The 26123-nt window shown below is 44.7% G+C and overlaps 1 protein-coding gene and 1 pseudogene across 1 annotated transcript; both read right to left on the bottom strand.

Moving 5' to 3' along the window:
• Nucleotides 1–11319: 11319 nt before the first annotated feature.
• On the bottom strand, nucleotides 11320–11461 carry LOC121292045 (annotated as a pseudogene).
• A 4640-nt stretch (nucleotides 11462–16101) lies between these two features.
• Nucleotides 16102–21218, bottom strand: LOC121291791 (zinc finger protein 271-like). The gene is made up of 2 exons (XM_041213363.1): nucleotides 21165–21218; nucleotides 16102–18555 (listed from the first exon to the last, which is right to left on the bottom strand). Exon 2 carries the CDS (start codon nucleotides 18107–18109, stop codon nucleotides 17258–17260), a length of 852 nt encoding a protein of 283 aa, XP_041069297.1. The 5' UTR covers nucleotides 18110–18555; nucleotides 21165–21218; the 3' UTR covers nucleotides 16102–17257.
• Between the last annotated feature and the right edge of the window lie 4905 nt (nucleotides 21219–26123).

Raw genomic sequence — 26123 nt, 5'->3', positions numbered from 1 at the left:
TGCTTCAGTGTAGCTGATTGAAGGGTTCTGGTTTATCCTGGGAAATTAGATACACCGCACACACTCAGACTGCACATCCCAAATTCAGCTATCAGCCACAGCACTGGGCAAAACTATCAAATCCAAGCCCAGGCTTTTGGGAAAGGCCGAGGCCTTCAGGTAAAATCTTTAAAATCGGCATTAAAAGACATTTCAAAAAACGTGTCACTGCACCTCCCAGATAATTACACCTCACCTTCTCATATTCAGTAATGACCCTTCAACAAAACTCAGCCTGTAAATCAGAAGGGAAATGCTTCCAATAAACACACTCAATATCCAACACACAGCTCCAGTCAAACAGTTCAGCACAAAGCACCCAGTAAACAGCTCTCTCACAGAATCTCACAGTGCAGAAGAGGCCCTTCGGCCCATCAAGTCTGCACCAACACGTGAGAAACACTTGACCTACCTACCTAATCCCATTTACCAGCACTTGGCCCATAGCCTTGAATGTTATGATGTGCTAAGTACTCATCCAAGTACTTTTTAAAGGATGTGAGGCAACCCGCCTCCACCACCCTCCCAGGCAGTGCATTCCAGACAGAGACCACCCTCTGGGTAAAAACGTGTTTCCTCACATCCCCCCTAAACCTCCTGCCCCTCACCTTGAACTCATGCCCCCTTGTGACTGACCCTTCAACTAAGGGGAACAGCTGCTCCCTATCATCCCTGTCCGCGCTCCTCATAATCTTGTACACCTCGATCAGATCGCCCCTCAGTCTTCTCTGCTCCAACAAAAACAACCCAAGTCTATCCAACCTGTCTTCATAACTTAAATGTTTCATCCCAGGCAACATCCTGGTGAATCTCCTCTGCATCCCCTCCCGTGCAATCACATCCTCCCTATAATGTGGTGACCAGAACTGCACACAGCACTCCAGCTGTGGCCTCACCAATGTTCTATACAACTCCAACATGACCTCCCTACTTTTGTAATCTATGACTCAATTGATAAAGGCAAGTGTCCCAGATGCCTTTTTCACCATCCCACTAACATACCCCTCCGCCTTCAGAGATCTATGGACACACACACCAAGGTCCCTTTGTTCCTCAGAACTTCTCAGCTGGATCTTCTCACACAGCATAAGGGGCATTTCCACACCTGATTCCCCACAGGATAGTCAGGCGGCCTGAACATTAGTGTGGATATTATGTGATGTAATTAATATAAATTCTGTTCCTTCACTCACCATCTCCTCACTTGGTTTTCAGTCCCTACAGGAAGTGAACCAGCTGTGGAAGAGGAAGAGGAGAGAATGGGAAGAGTGGGTGGGCTCTCTGATTGACATCTCTCACAGCCAATCCAAATATTTCTGGAGTAACATGAGTTTCCTGAGGCTTGGGAAACTGACCAATGAAATGGAGGTGACTTTGAGCAGCAGATCAGGTGGGGATTTAAACTTGTCATTGTCCCATCTGAATAAAACCTCACTTATTGCAGCTGCTGTCTCAGTTCCCCTGGTAAACATTTGACAGAGATTTCTAGTATGAGAACAGCATTCTTCATCCTCAGAGGCTTTCAAACTGACAACATCAGTGTGGGATGTGTAGCCTCAGATGTGTTTGACAGCAGATCAGAAGAGGAAGACCCACAGCATCCAAGACAGCGATGACGTGCAGTGGTGGGATCAGCACATGCACGGAGAGAGGGGGACAGGAGAGAGGGACCAGGAAAGAGGAACAGTTTACAGATGAACAGAGAAGAGAGGGAGAGGGGGGAATTACCCAGTGCTCAGTGAGTGAACCTGTTGTCAGATTGTCACTCTGTGACTGCTGAGTGTCTTGGGAATGATGCTTCCTCCCCCTCCAGACCTCTCTGCCGGCCTCTTGCTAGAAACTAGATAAGCACGTGAGTGAGAAAGGAACAGAAGGAAATGCTGATAGGGTGAGATGAAGAGGGGTGAGAGGAGGCTTGTGTGAAGCATAAACACTAGCATAGACCAATTGGGCCGAATGGCCTGTTTCTGCACTGTAATTCTATGTATGTAACTTTCCGTGGTTGGATTTGAACCCTCAATCTCTGGATTGTTAATCCAGCACCAGAGCAATTTGGAGGCACATTTATTGAAATGCCTTTCAATGCCTTCTTTAAAGATTTAAAGCATTTCCCTTCTGATTTACAGGCTGAGTTTTGTTGATGGGTCATTACTGAATATGAGAAGGTGAGGTGTAATTATCTGGGAGGGGCAGAGACACATTTATTGAACTGTCTTTTAATTCCTTTAAAGGCCTCGGCCTTTCCCAAAAGCCTGGGCTTGGATTTGATAGTTTTGCCCAGTGCTGTGGCTGATAGCTGAATTTGGGATGTGCAGTCTGAGTGAGTGCAGTGTATCTAATTTCCCAGGATAAACCAGAACCCTTCAATCAGCTACACTGAAGCAAGATATTCCTTAGCTTCTAGCACTTCCTGTCCAGTGTGTTTTCTTCAGATAATTTGGGAAAACAAAATCTCCATTGAATTCACACTTCTTAGTGTTTTTTATATTAAACACATACTCTAAGGGTAAAACTGGTCTTCGTCAACACGACTCGAGTTCATAGTGAATTGATAGCCTGTTTTACACTCCGTCCAACTGTCTTTTCCATTGTCCTCATGGTGCCTGGGAAGATGGGGTCTGGGTGGAGGAAAGAAATTAGCCACGTTGTCTGCTCCTGGTCACTATCCAGTGTCCCTGCTGGAAACAGAGGGTGTGTGACAGTCAAGTGAGGAAAAAGAAAGGACTTGCATCTGATCCCCCACACAGGGGAATAGCAGACTGGCACTCACTATGGAACAGTCTCTAACTGAGGAGTCAGTCCCTTCAGCAAAGGAGGAGAGGGAGTTGGAGGAAATCATGTTTCCTTTTCCTGTTTTACAGGATTGCACCCTACTACATCAGAGAATACAGAGAGGATAGACATCGCAGATAGACCCTGACCATCAACCAAGGAACAACTGCACAACTGTAGGAAGACATCCAGTCCCTTCACAACATTGCTCAACAGAGAAGGTTGGACAGTGAAACCATCATCTGCAAATCGGTCGGGTCAGGGGAGCTTTGACATATCATCAGATCTGAAACTGGTCAGTGGTGTGGAGCTTTCCATCAGAACCAACCTTTCTGAAGGTTCGGCTGTGGGCGATCAGTCAGGGTGAGGCTGGGAAGAAGTGTGAGTGGGCTCCAAGTGTGGTAAGAGCTTCAGTCATTCATCGAGCCTCATGGATCACTGACTCATCCCTGCTGGTGAGAGGCTATTCAAGTGTGAGGTGTGTAAGGAGAACTCAGCAAACTTACAAACACGGTGCATCTGTTGTCCCACATGTAACACAAGGGCAGCTGCATGAGAGAAAAACGATTCAAGTGTGAGTTATGTGACAAGCCTTCACACAGTTGTTGGCATGAATCACCGGTGCATTCACACGGGAGAAACCATTCAAGTGTCAGGTGTGTGACAAATCATTCACACAGTCATCGTACCTCCTGGTCCATCAGAGCATCCACACAGGGAAGAAACCCTTCAAGTGTGAGATTTGTGGTAAAGTTTTTGTGGCGTCTTTAAGCCTCCTGGGACATTAGTGGATTCACATAGGGGAGAAACTCTTCAGATGTGCTGTTTGTGATAAGGCTATCACCAACTTCTCCTACGTCCTGAAGCACCAGCGCATTCACACTGGAGAGAAACCATTCAGGTGTGAGGTGTTTAGCAAGTCTTTCACACAGTCAGCATATCTCCTGATCCATCAACACACTCACAGAGAGGATAAACCTTATTGATGTGAGTTCTGTAATGAAGCCTTTACACAGTTGTCGGCCCTCCTGGGACATCAGTGAACCCACAGGGGAGACAAACCCTTCCATTGTGACGTGTGACAGGATTGTTTCACCTACTCCTCCTCTCTCGCCATACACCAACGTCTCCACACAGACATGGAGCCGGATCACCTGGTTCCCCTGCACTGAGTTGTCTGTGTTGTGTGAAGAAATCTGTATTTGTAAATGTAATTTGCATTTTTTTGAGGCAAGCTTCACCTCAAAAGAGAAGCTGAACTGAGAATGAAACTAAAAGGCAAGTTGAAACAGTAAACACAGCAATGAAACTGAACTTCCCAATCTCCAAGGAAATCAGGAACAAGCTGAGGTTGGGAAATCAAAATTAAAACTTGTTGAATGATATAAAAGGACACAAATCAGTCCAAGCTGTGCAGTAGCAGTTGTCGAGTCCACTGGAGCAGAACAAACAAGCTGAAGACTCAAGAAGGAGAGGCTGGATCCAGAAGCTGAGAATAAGCAAAGAGTACAAGCTAATGCTGCTGTTTCTGTTACTGGAAGACAGGGCCGTCCCTAGGAGGGTGCAGTCCTGGGGCAAATCACACCGTGTAGGCACCCCTGTAACATTTTTAAATAATTTTCCGGCTGGGCCCCTGAATGTGTGTGTGAAAAGGAGCACCAGCAGCATCCCATCTACTGAACACTCAGCTACAGGCACTATTGGCTGCGATAACTGTGTCACACATAAACCTACACCTTGTTTCCGAGGCTGAACATCATTGTTTGCTCTCCCTTTGTTAAGGAGAAATCCATAACCTCTATGGGATTCCGTTATAACATTTTTAATAACACACTCCACACCCCAACTAGAGAAAGCTTTGAGGCCAGAGTTTGCCTGCCCCTCATGCCGGTGGGATCTTCCGGTCCCGCCAGTGTGAATGGAGCTTTCAATAGCTCACTGGCCCTGCCACGGGGGGCAGGGGGGAACCCACCACAGAGGGGATGCTGGAACATTCCGGCCTACATGTCGGAGTGAGGACATTCCCTGCGTTCAACTCTGTTTTTAAAAATTACAAACACAATGCAATAAATATTCAACTTTTTTTAAAAAATGACTATGGTTCTTCATCACTTCCTATAATCCTTTCCGGACCCCCAAATTTATAGTCCATGTCAATTAATTTCAACGAGTGTACCCGAATAGTCATGCAGTAAAATGACTGTTTTACTATCTGTACCTATGCCTTTCCACTTGTTAAATCCTTCTCTTTTATAGTTTACCATGTCTCCCTGATTGAAAATCGTTTCCGATTATCATATGTTATGTCTTACAGCTCACCAAATTCCTTCTGAAACTTTGGCTGTAAGAAATGATCTTCTACCCATGTGTAGCGCATTTAAGTGGTCAGAAAATGCTGATCGTAGTTCCCTCCCAAGCTGGGGGATGATCATTCAGGACTGAAGGAATTTTTGGATTTCTACCAAAAACCAATTGATATAGACTACAGCCCCCAACCATCTGCAGTGAATTCTTGGTATGGACAGCTCGTGCTACAGTTGATGTTAATTTATAGCTTGGTCTATCCACCAATATTTTACGAAGCATCGCATCTATAACCACATGATTCCTTTCACATAGTCCATAACTAAAGGGGCTTTCTGCTGCTGTATTCATAACTATTATATTCATGTTTTTGCACATATCCCAAAACCCATCGTTAGCAAATTAGCCTCCCCCACCCCGTCCCCAATGATCAGTGAGGAATTTCACTGGTGGTCTCAATTTGGTCCCTATCCACTTACCTGATTATTTTCTTTCCTATATATAACTGTCGACTGGCTAAACCTTTTTGCCAAATCCATGAAATGTAAAATAAAAATGTTCTTTTCTTTATCCCACACCTTTAAATCTATCGCCACAACTTCATTGAAATCCCTTGCTAAGGGTAGACTCACTATCGGCCGGGACAGTGTTCTTCTGTATTTCTTACATATATCACATCTATCACTTATCTCCTCTAAGTTAATGTACTCTCCATCCCTTAGCAAGTTTTTTAATCAGTGGGAAGATGAGTAGGCAAACTGCTGATGCAATTTTAACACAAATTGCTTTTTGTCCTGTAAATTCCTATCCTCTGATGCTAATAAAACTTCTATCTTTTCTACTTAGGAAATTAAAGGTTTCATTAAAGGAATACAGTAGTGTCCAGATTGCATAAATTGTAAATCCACAGGTTTTCCAAATACAATGACCCCATGTCATTTTCCATGTCTAGCTTCATTTGCACTTTCTTCATCGATAGCCTGATCAACAGAAATGGTATTTTGCTAGACTCTACATCTGTGCTGATGAAATGATTGAATCCAGCTGTCTTACAGGGAATCACTAACCTTTTTAAAGATTTCATGGTATTATCATCTCCAAATCTAAAACTGGTGGAACTCTCATATTCCTTAACCTTATTCCAGTCCTTGTCATTTAAGGAGTCCAAGTAGCATTTTAAACAGGCTGTTCCACAGGCCATAGATGTGTATCCACTATTTAACAGCGCACAATGAAGGACTATGCAACTGAGACATTCATCACCGGGCTGAGACTTCTCAGAACTAATACAGTGCCTTCTCTTTGGTCAATATCTCCATCAACTTCTGAGTCTTCTGTCTCATGTTTAATTTCAAACAACTTATTATATCATTTAGGACAGTTTATTGCATAATAGTATTTTAAATCGCATCTAAAACACAGATTGACCACACCCTGGGCATTTCTGGGGTTGGTTCTTTTGTTGTAAATCCCTAATAATTGTCCAAGGTTTTCTGTCCCCATTGTTTCTAGTTACAAATCTCCTTTCATACTGATGCCTGCGTTCTGTTTCTAAGCGAACTCGCCATCCCATTAACATTGTATCCTCCATTTTCTGTCTTACTACCAAATGGCTCATTTGCGCCATGAATTCAATGGAAAGGAATGTTTTCTGTGGAATTTTTTTTAGTGTTTCTGACATCTGTTCTAGCAGTGTGTGTCTTTCTGCAAACTTAGCTCCTGTTAGAACTAGAAGCCTGTCCATATTGGATACTTTGGCACAGTCTCATAACTTAGTGTTTATCTAAGTGTTTAATTTGACTGCCACCTCTCTTCAAGGAATGTCTACCTTGAAGAAGTATTGCTCTTCTTTCCGACAGCATTTCTGCCTATCTCTTTTGCCTTGTTCACCTTCATTGCTTTCCATTTCTCTCCTGGTGTTTGACAAGGTGTTTACTAAAACCCGCTTTCACAGCCATACTTCATTCCTCAGTGACTGTCTCTGTCTCCGACTTACCCCACATGATTCCAACTGAAGTTCCATCCCTCATGTTTCGAACCCACCCAGGATTACAGGTATCTCCGGGACATAAACGCTGCTCGGACTGCTGTTCTCACTGCATCCTGAGATTCACACTCAGTGCCATGCGCCGCCATATGAACACACTCGACCTCTCCCTCCAGCAGCACCGCCGTACCCTTTCTCAAAGCTGCGCATACCCCCAGTTTCATTTTATTCTTCGGCTCATCCGATGCCTCAACAAGAAACTTTTTCTCTTTCTCTCAAGTGCTAAGGAACGCAAGCTCCAACAACTCATCGACACCAACACCCATCCAGGACCCTCCACCCCTGCCCGTCCCTCTGTCCCCATCCCGTTTTCCAATCCCAGCCCCAGCCGTGTATTCACCATACCCCCTGACCTTCCCCGCTCTGATGCTGAGCGTTCAGTGCTCAGCAAAGGACTTAGTTTCATACCCTTACACCCTCATCTCAATGAATTTTGGGATCGGCATGATGCTGAACTCTTCTTCCGCCGCCTTTGCCTCTGTGCTCACTTCTTTGGGCAGGAGTCCTCTCCCCGTTCAACGGATCCTTTTACCCGCCTCCTATATTCTCCCTCCACCTGGACCCCTCCCTCTGGATTTTTACCTGTTCTTGATCTTTTCATTGAGAATTGTCGACGTGACATCAGTCGTCTCAATTTCTCTGCTCCTCTCAGCCACTCTAACCTGTCTCTTTCTGAACTTGCCGCACTCCGTTCGCTCAGGTCCAACCCTGACTTTGTTATCAAACCCGCTGACAAGGGTGGTGCTGTTGTTGTCTGGCGCACTGACCTCTACCTCGCAGAGGCTGGGCGTCAACTCGCAGGCACTTCCTCCTACCTCTCCCTGGACCATGACCCCACCACTGAACATCAAGCCATTGTTTCCAGGACTGTCACTGACCTTATCTCCTCTGGAGATCTTCCCTCCACAGATTCCAATTTCATAGTCTCCCAGCCTCGGATGGCCCGCTTCTACCTCCTACCTAAAATCCACAAACAGGACTGTCCCAGCAGACCAATTGTGTCAGCCTGTTCCTGCCCCACGAAACTCATTTCTTTCTATCTTGACTCCACTCTCTCTCCCCTTGTCCAATCTCTTCCCAATTACATCCACAATTCCTCTCACGCCCTACATCATAACAATTTCCAGTTCCCTGGCCCCAACCACCTCCTCTTCACCATGGACGTCCAATCCCTCGACACCTCCATCCCCCAACGGGATGGTCTGAGGGCTCTCCACTTCTTCCTTGAACAGAGGCCTGAACAATCCCCATCCACCACTACTCTCCTCCGTCTGGCAAAACTTGTTCTCTCACTGAACAATTTCTCCTTAAACTCGTCTCACTTCCTCCAAATAAAAGATGTGGCTATGGGTACCCGCATGGGCCCCAGTTATGCCTGTCTCTTTATGGGGTATGTGGAACATTCCTTGTTCCAGTCCTACTCCCACAACTCTTTCTCCGGCACATCAATGACTGTTTCGGTGCCACTTCATGCTCTCATCTGGATCTGCAAAAATTAATTAATTTTGTTTCCAATTTCCACCCCTCCATCATTTTCACGTGGTCCATCACTGACACTTCCCTTCCCTTCCTTGACCTCTCACTCTCAATTTCTGGTGATAGACTGTCCATCAATATTAATTACAAGCCTACCAACTCCCATAGCTACCTTGACTACAGCTCCTCACACCCCGCTTCCTGTAAGGACTCCATCCCATTCTCTCAGTTCCTTCGCTTCCGTCGCATCTGTTCTGATGATGCCACTTTCAAAAACAGTTCCTCTGACATGTCTTCCTTCTTTCTTAACCAAGGTTTTCCACCCACGGTGTTTGACAGGGCCCTCAACCGTGTCCAGCCCATCTCCCGCGCATCTGCCCTCACACCTTCCTCTCCTTCCCAGAACCATGATAGGGTCCCCCTTGACCTCACTTATCACCCCACCAGCCTCCACATTCAAAGGATCATCCTCCACCATTTACACCAACTCCAGCATAATGCCACCATCAAACACATCTTCCCTGGCGGCATTTCACAGGGATCATTCCCTCCGGGACACCCTGGTCCACTCCTCCATTACCCCCTACCCCTCAACCCCACGGCGCCTTACCATGCAACCGCAGAAAGTGCAACACCTGCCCCTTTACTTCCCCCCTCCTCACCGTCCAAGGGCCCGAACACTCCTTTCAAGTGATGAAGCATTTCACTTGCACTTCCCTAATTTTAGTCTACTGCATTCACTGCTCCCAATGCAGTTTCCTCCACATTGGAGACACCAAACGCAGAACGGGTGACTGCTTTGTGGAACACCTTCAGTCTGTCCACAAGCATGACCCAGACCTCCCTGTCACTTGCCATTTCAACACACCACCCTGCTCTCATGCCCACATGTCCGTCCTTGGCTTGCTGCATTGTTCCAGTGAAGCTCAACGCAAACTGGAGGAACAGCACCTCATCTTCCGACTAGGCACTTTACAGCCTTCTGGACTGAATATTGAGTTCAACAACTTTAGATCATGAACTCTCTCCTCCTTCCCCACCCCCTTCTGATCCCCCTTTTTCAATAATTTATATAGATTTTACTTTTCCCACCTATTTACATTATTTTTAAATGTATTTCCATCCATTGTTTTATCTCTACCTTTTAGCCTATTTCGATTCCCCCCCACCCACCCCCACCCCCATTAGGACTATCTGTCCCTTGCTCATCCTGCTTTCCACCTTTAATGTCCCCATTAACATATTTCTTAGCTAATATCACCACCGTCAATGCCTCTTTGTCCTTTTGTCTATGACATCTCTTGGCTATCTCCACTATCACTGGCCCGCTATCCAGCTCTTCCTGTCCCACTGCCCCTTAAACCAGCTTATATTTCACCTCTTTTTTATTTTTCCTTCATTCTGATGAAGAGTCATTTGGACTCGAAACGTTAACTGTATTCCTCTTCGCAAATGCTATCAGACCTGCTGAGTTTTTCCAAGGTATTTTTGTTTTTGTTCTCGCAACTTGAACACCAGCATCGATTGGGGAATTTCTAGATGGAACTTTTGCAAACTTGCATATAGTCTGAATTCCATTTTGTAATCTTCTATGCAACTTCCTAAATTTGTCAAAATCGGACCATGCTTTGTAAGCACTTAATAAATCATCTTTTTGATAAGATTTTATCCATAAAATCTAATAATGTTTCCAAGCCTTCATCCGTGTCCAATTGCTCAGGCTCCAACTCCGAAAATCCTTTGCATCTTATTTTGTTTTCACACAATATCAAAAGTGCCAAGGCTATTCTGTTTTCTCTTTGGCAAGAACATTATCTGTGTCCACATGGTTACTTCATTTTTCCATTGATCATATGGTTGAAGTTCAGAAAACATTGGTGGGTAATCATACCCAACACTCCACATTTTGATTCAGCCATTTTTGAGTGACTACAAACCACTCTGCTCTTAAAGTTAACTCTAAGTGCAGTCTTTTGATTGAAGAAAGCTTAGTTTCCAATCTTTTACTTACAAGCAGTAGCCACCCCCTGCTCCCACTGTTAAGCTCCAATGGCTGCTTGGCAATGAAGACAGAAACCAAGACTGACTCCTTCAGATGGAGTTTTATTCCTGGTGCAAAAAACTCTCTATAGAACAAGTTGTCTCACCTGCTTTCCATACCAAATGCGTACTTAGCTTGTTAACCAATAATTACCGATTGAACTTCTTGTGAGTTAACTGTTTCCTTCTCCAACAGAGGTAAGCTATGTAATTAGTATCGCAGACAGGATAAAGCAACAAGTTTGTCATTTTTATATGCTAAACAATATTATATCAGGTGGGCTAGTCATCCAGTGAATGTCATTCAAGTCGTGAAAAAGGAAAATGGTGAAATGAATACACTTGAGGTTTCCAATGATGAGTCAGAGATTGAAAATTCTCAGATCAAACCCCCGTAATGAAATTAGCCAATGCAGAGATGTTAGAAAAAATTTGGATTGAATATTACACCATCGTCCAGAGAAGCGTCAGGGTGACATAGACAAAGCACTTAACAAAGACAAGTCATTGTGCATTGGTAGACCAGGGCAAACAACTTTAGCTATGCATGACATTCATGTGGGGAATGCTACACCTATCTTAATAACTCAGTCCTGGAAAATTGGCTCAAGTAAGGATGGAAGTTAAATTTATTTTTTTTGCAGAGCGCTGAGACAAATGATCATCAGCAGCTCCAAGAAACAAAAATTGTGCTTCCGAAATCTCTTGCTATTGAGTCAGCACGGATAAAGTGTAAGCGCCTCGTCCATGTGCTATTTACAGCTGGACAATGATACCATTGTACCAAATCAAACCTGATTAGAAAGATCAATTTGCTTTAAGGTTATTGGTAGGTTCCACTAACAGATCAACCCCAAGAAATTTCTGCTTTCATAACTCCAAACAGCCTGTGCCAATGTAAAGTTGTATCATTTGGAATGAAGAATGCACCAGCTACCTTTCAAACATTGACAAATCAAGTAATTGCTGGAGTAGACAACTGTGTACATCTGTTGGTCTACAGTAACACTTGGGAAGAACATGTGAAACACCTAAATGAACTATTTGCTAAATTACAAAAAGCTGATTTGGTGATAAATTTGGCAAAAAGTGAGTGGGGCAAGGTTGAATGTTGCCCAGAGGAGTTAAACTTAAAATAATTCTGGACTTCCTATCCTCAAAACAAAATGCGAAATACTAGTTCCTCGGAATCTGTGAGTTCTACCAGAAGTTTGTCCTGAATTTCAGTGCAGTTGTCACTCCATTAACAAACTTGCTGAAGTAAAATATAAAACATAACTGGACAGAGCCTTGTCAGACTGCCTTTCAGAAGTTAAAGGCTGTGTTAATATTATTAATCAACAAACCTGTTTTGGCTGCTCCGAAGTTCAATAAATCATTTAAAATAGCTATTGATGACACTGATGTAGACGTAGGAGTGGTACTGCTGCAAGTGAATGATAATGGGAGAGTGTCTAGTCAGTAATTTCTGAAGAAAACTTGATACATGTCAACAAAAATACTCCACAATTGGGAGGAAATGTTAAGTCTTGTCTTGTCTCTTCAACAATTTAAAGTGTACATTTCAGATAATCAAGGAGAGATATTAATTTACACCGATCATAATCTGCTGGTGTTTTTGGAAAAAATCCACATGAAGTATCTTCAGTTGTTTCTCTGGAGTTTGATGCTGCAGCCCTACAACATTAACAGTGAGCATGTTGCTTGGAAAAACAATGTAATTACTGGTGCGCTGTCTAGAGATTAAAGAAAAGGTGTAGGAGAAAAGCAGTCTCTAGTTATGACAATCCTATGATGTTTAACTGCAAATCCTACTAGTTATATTTATTTGCTTTTGCTTTGGTAAAGCCCTTATACCATTGTAAATTCAATGTTTGTAATTGTGAAATATGAAAAGGTTACCTGTACAGGATGTAACCAGCTATTTGTTAAAATGTTTATGATGAGAAACCTTCACTGCAGTAAAGATTTATTTTTCCCAAGGGGGTTAATTCATTTTTAATTCTGGATGTTAGAGTATAGCTCTACCCTCAAAAGTGACTTTTGATGTGAAAAAGGTACGGTAGGGCTTCAGGAGTAAAATTAAACACTTAAAAAGCTTTTTTGCATGCTTCTCCTAGTTGTTAGGAACTATGACTGATGGACTCTTCTTCCCTAGCCCAGTCTGCAGTGCTTTAATCTCTCCGTAACCACCTGCAGGGACAGCAAGCAGCAGTAATGGATTCCTCTGTCTGTGAATCTCTGCTTAAAGCTAAGCCTCACAGTGTCAGCTATTTAGTCTCTGTCCCTGCATAAACTTTGCAGCTGGTACACTTATACGATTTAAGCTCTCGAAAATTTGAACAATCTTATCAGGATCTCATGCCTGCTGTCTGGAGGGAGGTGCAATATCCCAGAATGAAAATAGTGTAGGATTCCTAGAGTTTCAGAATGAGTTACACAGAATGAGTTAGTTGTCTGACTTTTGCAGTTCTTTTTCTGCATGTGAAAGGGTTGAGGCTTGTATAATTCTCAGTCAAATCTCCAAAAACCATGCTGCCACCATGTTGCACTCTTCTTTTCTATGTAAACATACCAATCGTACAACAAAAATTGGTAAAACAATAATATTGGTTCTTTATTTGAAGATAAGACTATATAGAGACAAGTTAACCGGGAGATTATATAGATACTTGACTGATTTCAACCGCTACTGCTTGTATCCTGTGTGCAGAGGAGTCATAGGACTACTCAATCACATCCTCTTTCAGTGGCAGGGATTGGCTGGAGTTTAATTTATGCTTCCATAAACTTACATGTACATTATATCACAACTGCCTCTCCTGATCTCTGTAATTTCTACCACTCCTCAGTACTGTGTTGGATTGTCAGCCATGAACTTTTGTTGTGCTTTAATCCTGGAGTGCGACTTGAACTCACAACCCTCTGACTCAGAAAACAAGGTTGTGGGTTCAAGTCCAACTCCAGATGGATTATTCCATGAACATGGATTAAAGTTGTTGTCAGGGCCACACGAATAATTCCTCAGACTCTGGGCTCCCTGTACAAACCACGCCCAACGTTTATTGAAACACAAACTTGTAAAATGAATGACGAAATTATCCTGTAGATGTTGACAGACTGCATTGATCATGAAGCCAATCAGATCACAATGTACCAGCCTTAAATAAAACTGCTTCAGTTGGTCACACACAATTTTTTAAAAAAATGTTTATTATAGTAAAATTTGACAAATATGCAACAACACAAGTGTACTTGTTGTGGCTGACAGTGTATTCTAGTTTGTGTTAGTTATATTAGTGCAATCCGGCTGAAATTAAACATATCAGGAATTTTAAATATGTTACATCAAGTGTAAATTGAACTTTGATAACCTTTAACACTGGTTTATGAAACATCACCCAGGAAGCTGGTACCAGCCACAGAAATGACCACGGCCCCCAGATGGGAATAATGAGAGTGGTGAGTTTCTGCCGAGTGCGCCTGTTTGAGGCGGCTCTTCAAATTACACTCAGGGCTTTTGGGGCATTCAGGCACCAACAGTCAGTCATATTTCATGACTCCAGTCAACATGTTGTGGTCAGCAATTATTTCAGCAAACTACAGGCCCACAGATAATAGTTTATTTCAGTTGTGTCACATAAACAGGAGAAATAGTTAAAAATAGTTTAATATAATCATAATTACATTATTACCTCAATAACATTGTATGGAGTTTCTGCTTTGTTTTTTCATTTATCATAGTTTAAAATGGCGAACTTTCTCTCTATCCCTCTCATCTTTATAATGCTGGTGGAGGAGTGACGGGGAGGAGAGAGAGATTAGAGAGAGGAAGGGGAGGTAAGAGGAGGAGAGGTAGATCATAATAAGAAATAGGAGCAGGAGTAGACAATTCAGACGAATGAACCTGCTCCAACATTCAAAAAGATCATGGCTGATCTGACTGTGGCCTTAACTCCACTTGCCTGCCTGTCCCCCCTCCACCCCATAACCCTTCACTCCCATGCAGATAAAAACTCTAACTCAGCTATCTTCAAGAAGGGAGATAAATCACTTTGTGGAAACTATCGAGGTATTTTCCTCTTTGTCCATGGCAGGGAAAATCTTGACACACATTCTGCTGAATTGCCTATTTCCTGTGGTTAAGGAGGTCTTCCCAAGGACATAGTGACATCTGTGCATCAGCAACAGGTTCTATGTGGGTTAAGACCTTCTTTTGGCGATGTTTAGTGATCTGGTCAAAGGTTAAATTGGCCTTCTTGAAACGATTGGACTGATGGTGGGAGAGGTTCGAGACAGACACTGCTGAGACAGAAAGTGCTTTGGAACAACAGCTCCCCTGTGTGAACACTGGAGGGTAAACAACACAGACAACTCTCAGTGTAAAGGAAGCAGGTGACCAGGCTCCAAGCCCGTGTGGAGATGTCGGTGTCTGGTGAGAGAGGAGGAGGTGAAACAATCCTGGCACACGTCTGTAAGATTTTGATAATATACTAATTTTAGGATTTTACATTAATTAGGACTAACAGTTTAGGTCTCCATGTTAACCACATTTTAAATAGGTTAGCTTAAGTCCTTGCCTGCTGGGAGGACAGGTAAGTAAATAGTTAGGACAGGCTGCTAGCAAATTGCAGCTGTGAGACAGCTAAAGCAGCTCAGGGCTGTCAGTACTGTGAACAACATAGAAACGTAGGAAATAGAAGCAGCTGTAGGTCATTCAGCCCTTCAAGCCTCTCCACCATTCAATATGATCATGGCTGATCCTCTATCCCAACTCTGTACTCCCGTTCTCTCCCCATACCCCTTGACGCCTTTAGAGTCCAGAAATCTATTTCCTTCTTAAATATATTGAGTGACGGCCTCCACCTTCTGTGGTAGAGAATTCCACAGCTTCACCACCCCTTGAATGAAGAAGTTTCTCCTCATCTCAGTTCTAAATGGCCTATCCCATTTCCTGAGATTGTGACTCCTTGTTCTAGACCCCCCCAGCAAGAGGAGACATCATCGCTACATCCAGTCTGTCCAACACTGTCAGAATTTTATACATTTTAATGAGATCCCCTCTCATTCTTCTAAACTCCAGTGAATACAGATCTAATCAACCCAATCTCTCCTCATATGACAATCCTGTCATCCCAAGAATCAGTCTGGTGAACCTTTGCTGCACTCCCTCACTGGCAAGTATATTCTTTCCTAGGTAGGGAGACCAAAACTGCACACAGTACTCCAGGCGTGGTACAGCTGCAGTAAGACATCCTTGGGATGTTGGTTTTGCAGATAAGAGTTAGGTGTCTAACTGTCCCAGGTCTTAGCACCCTTTTCTTTTTGTTTTAAAAGTCAAACTAAGAATCAGCTCAAGGACTTTGGAAGGAATAATAGCTCCACCCTCAGCATGAATCCCTCCCTACAGTGATAAGGGCTAGTACAACACACATACCTTTTAATGAGAATAGTCTTCCAATACACTGATCATTTAGGTAGGTCAACTGAATCAGTCATTTAAGACATATTTGTTTTTTTATCTGTCCTGTTTCACCGCGAGAGACACCGTTAACACCTGGTACTAATGGCTTTTAGGACATGCATGACTAGTTCCTGTGTGTGTGTGTGTGTGTGAAAACAACTTGAGAAGACCAGCTAGCCAAATTTTTTGATAAGGATGTATCATGGGTTTATGGGAATTCCACTTGTACTTTTATTCAGGTAACATTTAGAAGTACAATTGAGTACAAAGGATGAGCATTTGTTTTCAGTTCCTGTTTACTTGACTTGAGCCATGTAGGTGGGGAGAAAGCTGGTGATCTAACTTTTAATCAACTGAAAGGGTTAATACAAGCCATATCCTAATATGGCACAAGGAGCCTCAGAATTCGGGATAAATATTGGGGTTTCCGAGACATCTTCGACACAGCATTATCAGGGCTTCTGGCGGAACACTCTTCTGAGGGGCAGATAGTGACCCATGGTGGGCAACATCAACAGAAGAGAAAGACTTCAAATGTGCTGTCAGTACTCAAGAGGCTCCGTGCTCTTTGAGGGTTTGTCCATGCTGTCTTCACAGCTTGTTAAGTATATTTAACACTTACTGCATAATTTTACCTTATTTACCATGCCTGTTTGTCTCTCTCTTTCTCTCGATGATTGTACCTTGTAGGTCAGCTCAACAGGACCATTGTGAACTTGGGATTTAAAAGTTAAGTTGGTTATGGATAGCAACAACTCCTCAAATCTAATCAGGTCTGAATTCTTACACCTCACGCTAGGTTTGTCTTTGAAGTGGCTTTTCTTATGTTCCAGGAGGTTCGACGACTGTGTGAAGGCTTTATTACAGAACTCTCACCGATAGGGTTTCTCCCCTTTGTGAGTGGGTTTCACAAAGTGCAAGGCTTGTCACACATCTCACACCTAAATGGTTTCTCACCAGTGTGGATTCTCTGGTGCTTCAGGAGGTCAGAGGATTGGCTGAAAGCTCTGTCAGAAACATTGTCCCTGAATTGTTTCTCCCCTTTGTGAATCCTCTGATGGAGCAGGAGGTTCAATAAGTTTCTGAAGACTGTCGCTCATCTCACACCAGAAGGATTACTTCTCTGTGTGAATTCTCTGGTGTGTCAAGAGCCTCGTAGATGTGGCGAAAGGTTTATCACAAACAACACACTTGAAGGGTTTCTCTGCTGTGTGGATCCTCTGATGGACCAAGAGGCTTGATAAGCGTGAGAAGGCTTTGTCACACACCTCACACTTGAAAGGTTTCTCCCCTGTGTGAATACGTTCATGTATGAGGAAGTTTGATAACTGTGAAAATGATTTTTCACACACCTTGCACGTGAATGGTTTCTCCCCTGTGTGGATGCGTTTGTGTTCGCGGAGGTTCGATGACGTTGAGAATGATTTGTCACAAACCTCACATGTGAATGGCTTCTCACCTGTGTGACTGCGTTGGTGTGTGTGGAGATTCGATAACTGCGAAAAGGATTTGTGGCACACACCACATGTGAATGCCTTCTCTCCTGTGTGAATGCGTTGATGTACGCGCAGGGTTGCTAAGTACGTAAATGATTTGCTGCACGCCTCGCATGTGAACGGTTTCTCTCCTGTGTGAATGCGTTGGTGTCTACGGAGGGTCGATGAGTCCGAGAATGATTTCTTGCACACCTCACATGTGAAAGGCTTCTCCCCAGTGTGCATGCGTTGGTGTACGCGGAGGTGCGATGACTCTGAGAATGATTTGTCACAAACCTCGCATGTAAATGGCTTTGCCCCTGTGTGAATGCGCTGGTGTCTGTGGAGATTTGATGACTGCGAAAATGATTTGTCACAAACCTCACACTTGAATGGTTTCTCCCTAGTGTGCCTGCGTCGGTGTTTCAAGAGCCTCGATGACTGTGCAAAGTCTTGGGCACACACTTCACACTTGAATGGTTTCCTTTCCATGTGACTGTTCAACAGATGCACCCTGCTGATAAGGAGATCTTAGAAGCCTGTGAAGCTCCCCTCATACACCTCACACTTGAACAGCCTCTCACATGTAGGAATGAGTCAGTGGTCCATGAAGCTCGATGAATGATTGAAGCTCTCTCCACACTTCTTCCCAGCCTCACCCTGACCGATCACCCACAGCCGAACCTTCAGAAAGATTGGTTCTGATGGAAGGCTCAACACCACTGACCAGTTTCAAATCTGATGATATGTCAAAGCTCCCCTGACCTGACCGATGTCCAAATGATGGTTTCACTGCCCAACCTTCTCTGTGTTGAGCAATGCTGTGAAGGGACTGGATGTCTACCCACAGTTGTGCAGTTGTTCCTTGGGTAATGGTCAGGGTCTATCTGCGGTGTCTATCCTCTCTGTATTCTCTGGTGTAGTACGGTGCAATCCTTCTGTAAAACAGGAAAAGGAAACATGATTTGCTCCAACTCCCTCTCCTCCTTTGCTGAAGGGACTGACTCCTCAGAGACTATTCACCGAGGGGAGAGAGGAACTTGGTGAAATTAGAATCTCTAGGGGACCTGTACTGAGCAAACTGATGGAGCTGTGGGCTGACAAGTCCCTGGGTCCTAATGGACTATATCCTAGGGTCTTAAAAGAAAAGGCTAATGAGGTAGTCGATTTGTTGGTGTCAATTTTCCATAATTCGCTAGATTCTGGAAAGGTTCCATTAGACTGGAAAGTAGCAAGTTAAACTCCTCTATTCAAGGAGGGAGGCAGAAAACAGGAAACTATCAGCCAGTTAGCTTGATGTCTGTCATGGGGAAGGCGTTAGAATTTATCAATAGAGAAGTTATAGCTGGGCACTTAGAAAAACTCAAGGTAATCGGAAGGAGTCAGCATGGTTTTGTGAAAGGGAAATCATTTTTAACCAATTTATTGGTGTTCTTTGAAGGAGAACATGTAACATGTTCTGTTGATAGAGGGGAGCCTGTACAAGTACTGTACTTGGATTTCCAGAAAGCATTTGAAACACAAACAGATCAGCCATGATCTTATTGAATGGTGGAGCAGGCTCAAGGGGCGAATGGCCTAATTCTCCTCTTATTTCGTATATTCATATGTTCCACTGTGAGTGCCAGTTTGCTATACCCCTGTGTGGGGGGATCAGATGCAAGTCCTTTCTTTTCCTCATTTGACTGTCACACACCCTCTGTTTCCAGCAGGGACACTGGATAGTGACGACCAGCAGCAGACAATGTGGCTACTTTCTTTCCTCCACCCAGCCCCCATCTTCCCATGAGGACAATGGAAAAGACAGTCGGGCGGAGTGTAAAACAGGCTGTCAATTCACTGTGAGCTTGAGTGGTGCTGGCAATGACCAGTTTTACCCTTAGAATATGTGTTTAATATAAAAAGCACTCAGGAGAAATGTTAATAAAATGGAGATTTTGAAATTTAACCCATTGTTTTCCCAGATTATTTGAAGAAAGTACACTGGGCAGGAAGTGCTAGAAGTTAAGGAAAATATTGCTTCAGTGTAGCTGATTGAAGGGTTCTGCTTTATCCTGGGAAATTAGATACACTGCACTCGCTCAGACTGCACATCCCAAATTCAGCTATCAGCCACAGCACTGGGCAAAAGTATCAAATCCAAACCCAGGCTTTTGGGAAAGGCCGAGGCCTTCAGGTAAAATCTTTAAAGAAGGCATTAAAAGACATTTCAGTAAACGTGTCTCCGGGTATTGCAGCCAAATTGCTATGGAGGTTACAGAGACAGAGGGGCAAGGACGTGGAGAGATTTGAAAACAGGGATGAGTATTTTAAAAATTGAGATGTTGCTTGACCAGGAGCCAATGTAGATCAGTGAGCATAGGGGTGATTGGGGACTGGGTCTCGGTGTCAGTTAGGACATGGGCTGCAGAGTTTTGGAGGAGCTCAAGTTTACAGTGCAAGATGTGACAGCAGCCTGGAGAGCATTGGAATAGTTAGTGAATCTGAAGCCCACAAAGGTATGGATGAGGGTTTCAGCAGCAGATGAGTGGAGGCAGATTGTCACTGGTCTCTCCTGTGAGTGGAGCTTGTACCTCTTCCTATGCACAGTGTCCCTGTTCCTGACCAACAGAGGGAAAAGACAGTGAGAGCCAGGGATGGTAACGGAGAACCCTTTATAGAATAATTCAGCACAAAAGGAGTGTGGTAGTGGTGCATTGTCAGAGGTGCCATCTTTCAGATGAGATTTCAACCGAGGCCCCTTCTGCTCTCTCTAAAGGTGGGTGTAAAAGATCCCATGGCACTATTTAGAAGAAGGGGGGAATTATCCCTGGTGTCTAGACCAGCATTAATCCCTCAATCAACACCACTAAAAAACAGATTATCTGGTGGTATCACATTACTGTTTTTGGGAGCTTGCTGTGCGCATATTGGCTGCCAGATTTCCTAAATTACGACAGTGACCATACTTCAGAAGTACTTCATTGGCTGTAAAGGGCTTTGGGACGTCTGGTGGTCATGAAAGGCTCAATATAAAATGCAAGTCTTTTTATACTTTTCTGAGGAGGTTACAGAGATGGGGGCGGGGGGGAGCGCGAGGTGGTGGTTGTTGTGGCAGGGGGAGGTTCTTGGAGGGATTTGAATAGACAGGAAACATCCAGATCCCAACACACAGACAGAACTGACCATTCACAGTCCACAGGATAATAACCAGCTCCCAACACACAGACAGAACTCAACAATAGGAAATCAGTAAGAATCCTCAGACACTCTGCACCTCCCAGATAATTACACCTCACCTTCTCATATTCAGTAATGACCCATCAACAAAACTCAGCCTGTAAATCAGAAGGGAAATGCTTCCAATAAACACACTCAATATCCAACACACAGCTCCAGTCAAACAGTTCAGCACAAAGCACCCAGTAAACAGCTCTCTCAGCTGGATCTTCTCACACAGCATAAGGGGCATTTCCACACCTGATTCCCCACAGGATAGTCAGACTGCCTGAACATTAGTGTGGATATTATGTGATGTAATTATTATAAAATCTCTTCCTTCACTTACCATCTCCTCACTTGGTTTTCAGCCCCTACAGGAAGTGAACCAGTTGTGGAAGAGGAAGAGGAGAGAATGGGCAGAGTGGGTGAGCTCTCTGATTGACGTCTCTTACAGCCAATCCAAATATTTCCGGAGTAACATGAGTTTCCTGAAGCTTGGGAAACTGACCAGTGAAACGGAGGTGACTTTGAGCAGCAGATCAGGTGGGGATTTAAACCTGTCATTGTCCCATCTGAATAAAACCTCACTTATTGCAGATGCTGTCTCAATTCCTTCTGGTAAACGTTTGACAGAGATTTCTAGTGTGGGAATAGCATTCTTCATCCTCAGAGGCTTTCAAACTGACCATCAGTGTGGGATGTGTAGCTTCAGATGTGTTTGACAGCAGATCAGAAGAGGAAGACCCACAGCGTCCAAGACAGTGATGATGTGCAATGGTGGGAGCAGCCCATGCACAAGAGGGAGGGACACAGAGGAGAGGGACACAGGGAGAGGAGCACAGTAGGTACTGCAGAATCGGACGATGGGTCATAGCAGAGAGAAATGGGTACACAGGAAAAGGACACCTGGGAGGGAGAGAAAATATTATCCAATTATTTGGAGTGTGAGACAAGGGTGTCAATAAACAACACCTCTTCCTCAGTGTGTGGTGCATGAAATGGTGGCATCAGCCACAGAAGGAAGGGATAGACCTTGTCCCTAAATAGCTGATCATCAGGTCACTCCCCTTCCCCGCATATGGGTCTGATGTTCGAGTTCCTGACAATGAAAGCATTGTGGGATGATCCAGTGTGAGTGATGTTCACATGGAGTATTCTCAGACGGACATTACACACTGTAGGAGGGGAATTTTTTTCTGTTCAGGTAGCTCTGTGAGTCTCCTCGGGTGACCTTCAATGCCATGTGAGTGTTATCTATCACACCCAGCGCCTTGGGGAAGCAGCTATTCTATAAAACTCCAATGACCTCTGCTGTTGTTGTCTGAGTGTTGTATTAAATTGAATGAAGTCATTTACTCTTCTCCTCTCCCCCTACATCTTCTCCTCCTATCCCTCCTTTTTTCTGCTCTCTCTACCTACCGCTCCTTCTCTCTCCTCCTCCCATTTCTCCTCCTGTTCCTCTCCTCCAATCTCTGCACTTTCAATCTCATCCTCTCTCCTACCTCTCCGTCGCCTCCTCCTTCTTGGGGCAATCTAGGGGGCACAGTTTAAAATAAGGTGCTTGCCATTTATGACTGAGATGAGGAGGGATTTCTTCTCTGAGGGTCGGTTAATCAGGTTCCTGGACTGATACCTGGATTGGCAGGTTGTCTCATGACAAAAGGTTGGACAAACTAGGCTTGTATCTGTTAGAGTTTAGAAGAGTAAGAGGTGACTTGATTGAAACATATAAGATCCTGAGGGGTCTTGACAGGGTGGAAAAGGGCAGAATGTTTACTCTTGTGGGAGAATTTACAACTAGGGGTCACTGTTTAAAAATAAGGGTCGCCCATTTAAAACGGAGATGAGGAGAGATTTTTTTTCTCTCAGTGGGAAGTGAACTCTCTTCCTCAAAAGGTGGCAGAAGCAGAGTCTTTGAATATTTTTAAGGCAGACTTTCATAGATTTTTGATAAGCAAGTGGGTTAAAGATTCTCAAGGGTAGGTGGGAATGTGGAGTTGAGGTTGCAATCAGATAAGCCATGGGGGGGAAATCGTTCCAGATTTACAAAGTGAGTGGAAAAGTCATGGAAGGTGGGTTTTCGCGCCATATCGTACAATCCCCGACGCGTCCCACCTCATTAACAATGCATGCAGGAAAACACTCCGGATCGCTGGCAGGATGGCCTCTGATTCGCCCGCCCCGCCGTTAGCTCAGGCCTTCAATAATCTGGCTGCCATATTTAAAGGGTCCCCCTGCACAGTGCTAGCACTCTCTAAGGAATCAAAAGCTGCTGGAAAGTCATGGCTGCTAAAGGGAGGAAACATACTGACTGCCTCCCTCGGGCAGGTGAGGCCTACATGGATGACCTCAGCCGGTACGGGAATTGAACCTGTGCTGTTGGCGTCACTCTGCATCGCAAACCAGCCATCCAGCCAACTGAGCCATAGAAAACATCCATCAGACAAACATACTGTGAGTCAGTTCCCCTGTTCCGCAGTCCCTGCCATGCACTAATTATCGATCCTTGCTTTCACAAGCACATCTGGGAAGCAACCGAGGGGGTCCATGAAGAAGGCCCACCGTGAAGTCCTCTACCCCCGCTCTGGGCAAAGACCAGCAAGAAAGACCACCAATCCAGAATGAGAGGTGGTGGCAGTGCTGATCAGTGCCAATGCCTACAAAAGAGGACAGCCACCCAGTGCAGGAAGAGGATGAATGATCTCCGTTCCGCAAAGGTAAGTCACTCTTCTCATCACTCTCAACTCTCACACTCACAAACCCATCACACATCCACAGAGATCTCAATCACTGCCAGTTCAAGGGACATCACCATTCACTCTCTCACACACACCTTCATCTGTCCTGAGGATTGTGTCCACATCCTGCCCATGGCTCAATTGCTTGATAGCTGGTTTGTGATGCAGAGTGATGCCAACAGTGTGGGTTCAATTCCCATACCAGCTGAGGTAATGCATGAAGGCCCTGCCTCCTCAACCTCTCCCCTCACCTAAGGTGTGGTGACCCTCAGATTAAACTCACCACCAGTTGTTTCTTTCTAATGAGAGAACAGCCTATGATCCTCAGGGACTACAGCGACTTTCACTTTCATGCCAGGCATCCTTCTCATCTGGCCTAGTAGGTGTCCGGCTTCCAATCTCTCCATCTGCCTTCAAGCTGGATAAGCTGGCACACAACAAAAGAGAGAGGTCGCAGACTGGTGGCAGAATGTCTGATTTTAAGGTCCTCACAGACTTTGGAAATAGAGTCATCCAGCTGGCTGGTGAAGACCTGGATTATTCCTGTGCTGACAGTGAGGTGCTCAACCAAGTGAGAAGCAACATCCATCAGACAAACATACTGTGAGTCAGTTCCCCTGTTTTGCAGTCCCTGCCATGCACTAATTATCGCCCCTCACTTTTGCAAGCACATCTGGGAAGCAACCAAGGGGGTCTATGACCCAGGTTCTCAAGTCAACCTCCGAAAGCACCTACGAAGAAGAATCTGATGACACCTTAATTAAAGAGATGCCATAGCGCTCATCCACATCCTCCACCATTACAGAGACACACAACTCGGCAGGACCAAGCTCTAGAGTCACCTTGGGGTTACAATCTGGTGAACACATCGCACTGTCTGATCCAGAGTAGGCAGAGGCAAGGACATCCCAAGTTTCCAGCGCTCAGAGTATTGTTGGACGCCAGAAATCTGCTGAGTCCGAGTCAGATTAGGAGTCACTGGACTCAGTCATACCTCAGTTGCTGGAGCTGCAAAGGCAAGCTTGGGAACATCAGGGAGGGATATCTGCTCCACTCCTCAAATTGCAAGGCACGATGGAGGAGTCCGTCCACGTTCAGTGTGAGGTGATAGCGCCAGCATGCCAGCGCACCAAGATCAACACTGGTACGATGGTGGCCACCATAGAGACCTTGGGTCCAGGACATCAATCCTGCACTGCTGTGCTGGCTGAACTCCATTGCTAACGCCATAGTTGGCCTCCAACAATGTCAACGCAAGAGGAGTGTGGGGCAGCTTGATCTCACTCCAACTTCCCCTTCTCCTCAGGGAGTCAGCCAGGGGCTGTCAGGCACCCACAGGGAGGAGGACCAGCAGCTCAAAACCCAGGGCCATCTACCCAGGTGACTCCAGGAACGTCTGGCCAATGCAAATCCCCTCTTCCTGTGACCCCCGCAGCTCCAGCTCAACAGACCAAGGAGGGTACATCCACTGTGCTATTAAGGAGAGAGTTCCTTAATTGACCCAGCGACAGTGAAGGAACAGTAATATATTTCCAAGTTAAGATGGTGAGTGGCTTGGAGGGGAACTTCCAGGTGGTGGTGTTCCCATGTATTTTCTGCCCTTATCCTTCTAGATGGTAGGGGTCATGGGTTTGGAAGGTGCTTTCTAAGGAGCCTTAGTGAGTTCCTGCAGTGCATCTTGTAGATGGTACTGCTGCTACTGTGCATCGGTAGTGGAGGGAGTGAATGTTTGTGGATGAGGTGCCAATCAAGCAGGCTGCTTTGTCCTGAATGGTGTTAATCATCTTGAATGTTGTTGGAGCTGCAGTCACCCAAGCAAGTGGAGAGTATTTCATCACACTCTTGACTTGTGCCTTGTAGATGGTGGACAGGCTTTGGGGAGTCAGGAGGTGAGTTACTTGTCGCAGGGCTCCTAGCCTCTGACCTGCTCTTGTAGCCACAGGATTTATATGGCTAGTCCAGTTCAGTTTCTGGTCAATGGTAACCCCAGGATGTTGATAGTGGGGGGGGGGGGGGTGGATTCAGTGATGGTAATGCCATTGAATGACAAAGCACATTGGTTAGATTCTCTGTTGTTGGAAATGGTTATTGTCTAGCACATGTGTGGTGCGAATGCTACTTCCCACTTGTCAGTTTCTTTTGTTTAACTTAGCTGGGTGTTTGCTCACAGATGGCAGTTGCAGTTTTACTTTGGTGTAGACTGCATCTTAGTGGATAAAGAGAGCCAACAGGAGATTGTTAATCAGGCCTCCGCTTTAAACAGAAAAAACACAAACTTTATTGTTCACCATGTGGAATGCGGGTCGAGATCAAGCTCAGTTTGGATTTAATGAGGGAAAAGCAGCTGGAAGATTTGCCTTGTTCGAAGCTGGGGGAAGAAATCTGTAGTGGTCTTCAAAGAGCCTTTTGGCAGAAAGCAGTCAAAATTAGCTTGGAGAGTGTGCAATGGCAGCGTGTTTCTGCTGGCAATCCAAACATGGAGCTGAGGCATTCACTGTGTGAGATATTAAAGGAAAGTTCAGGGATTGCTCACCCAAAAAACTAATGAAAGGAGAATGACTGGAACA

Source organism: Carcharodon carcharias, chromosome 19 (assembly GCF_017639515.1).
Source record: "Carcharodon carcharias isolate sCarCar2 chromosome 19, sCarCar2.pri, whole genome shotgun sequence".
NCBI lineage: Eukaryota > Metazoa > Chordata > Chondrichthyes > Lamniformes > Lamnidae > Carcharodon > Carcharodon carcharias.
Note: the sequence above shows the minus strand (reverse complement) of the source record. Positions and strands in the feature narration are given on the sequence as shown.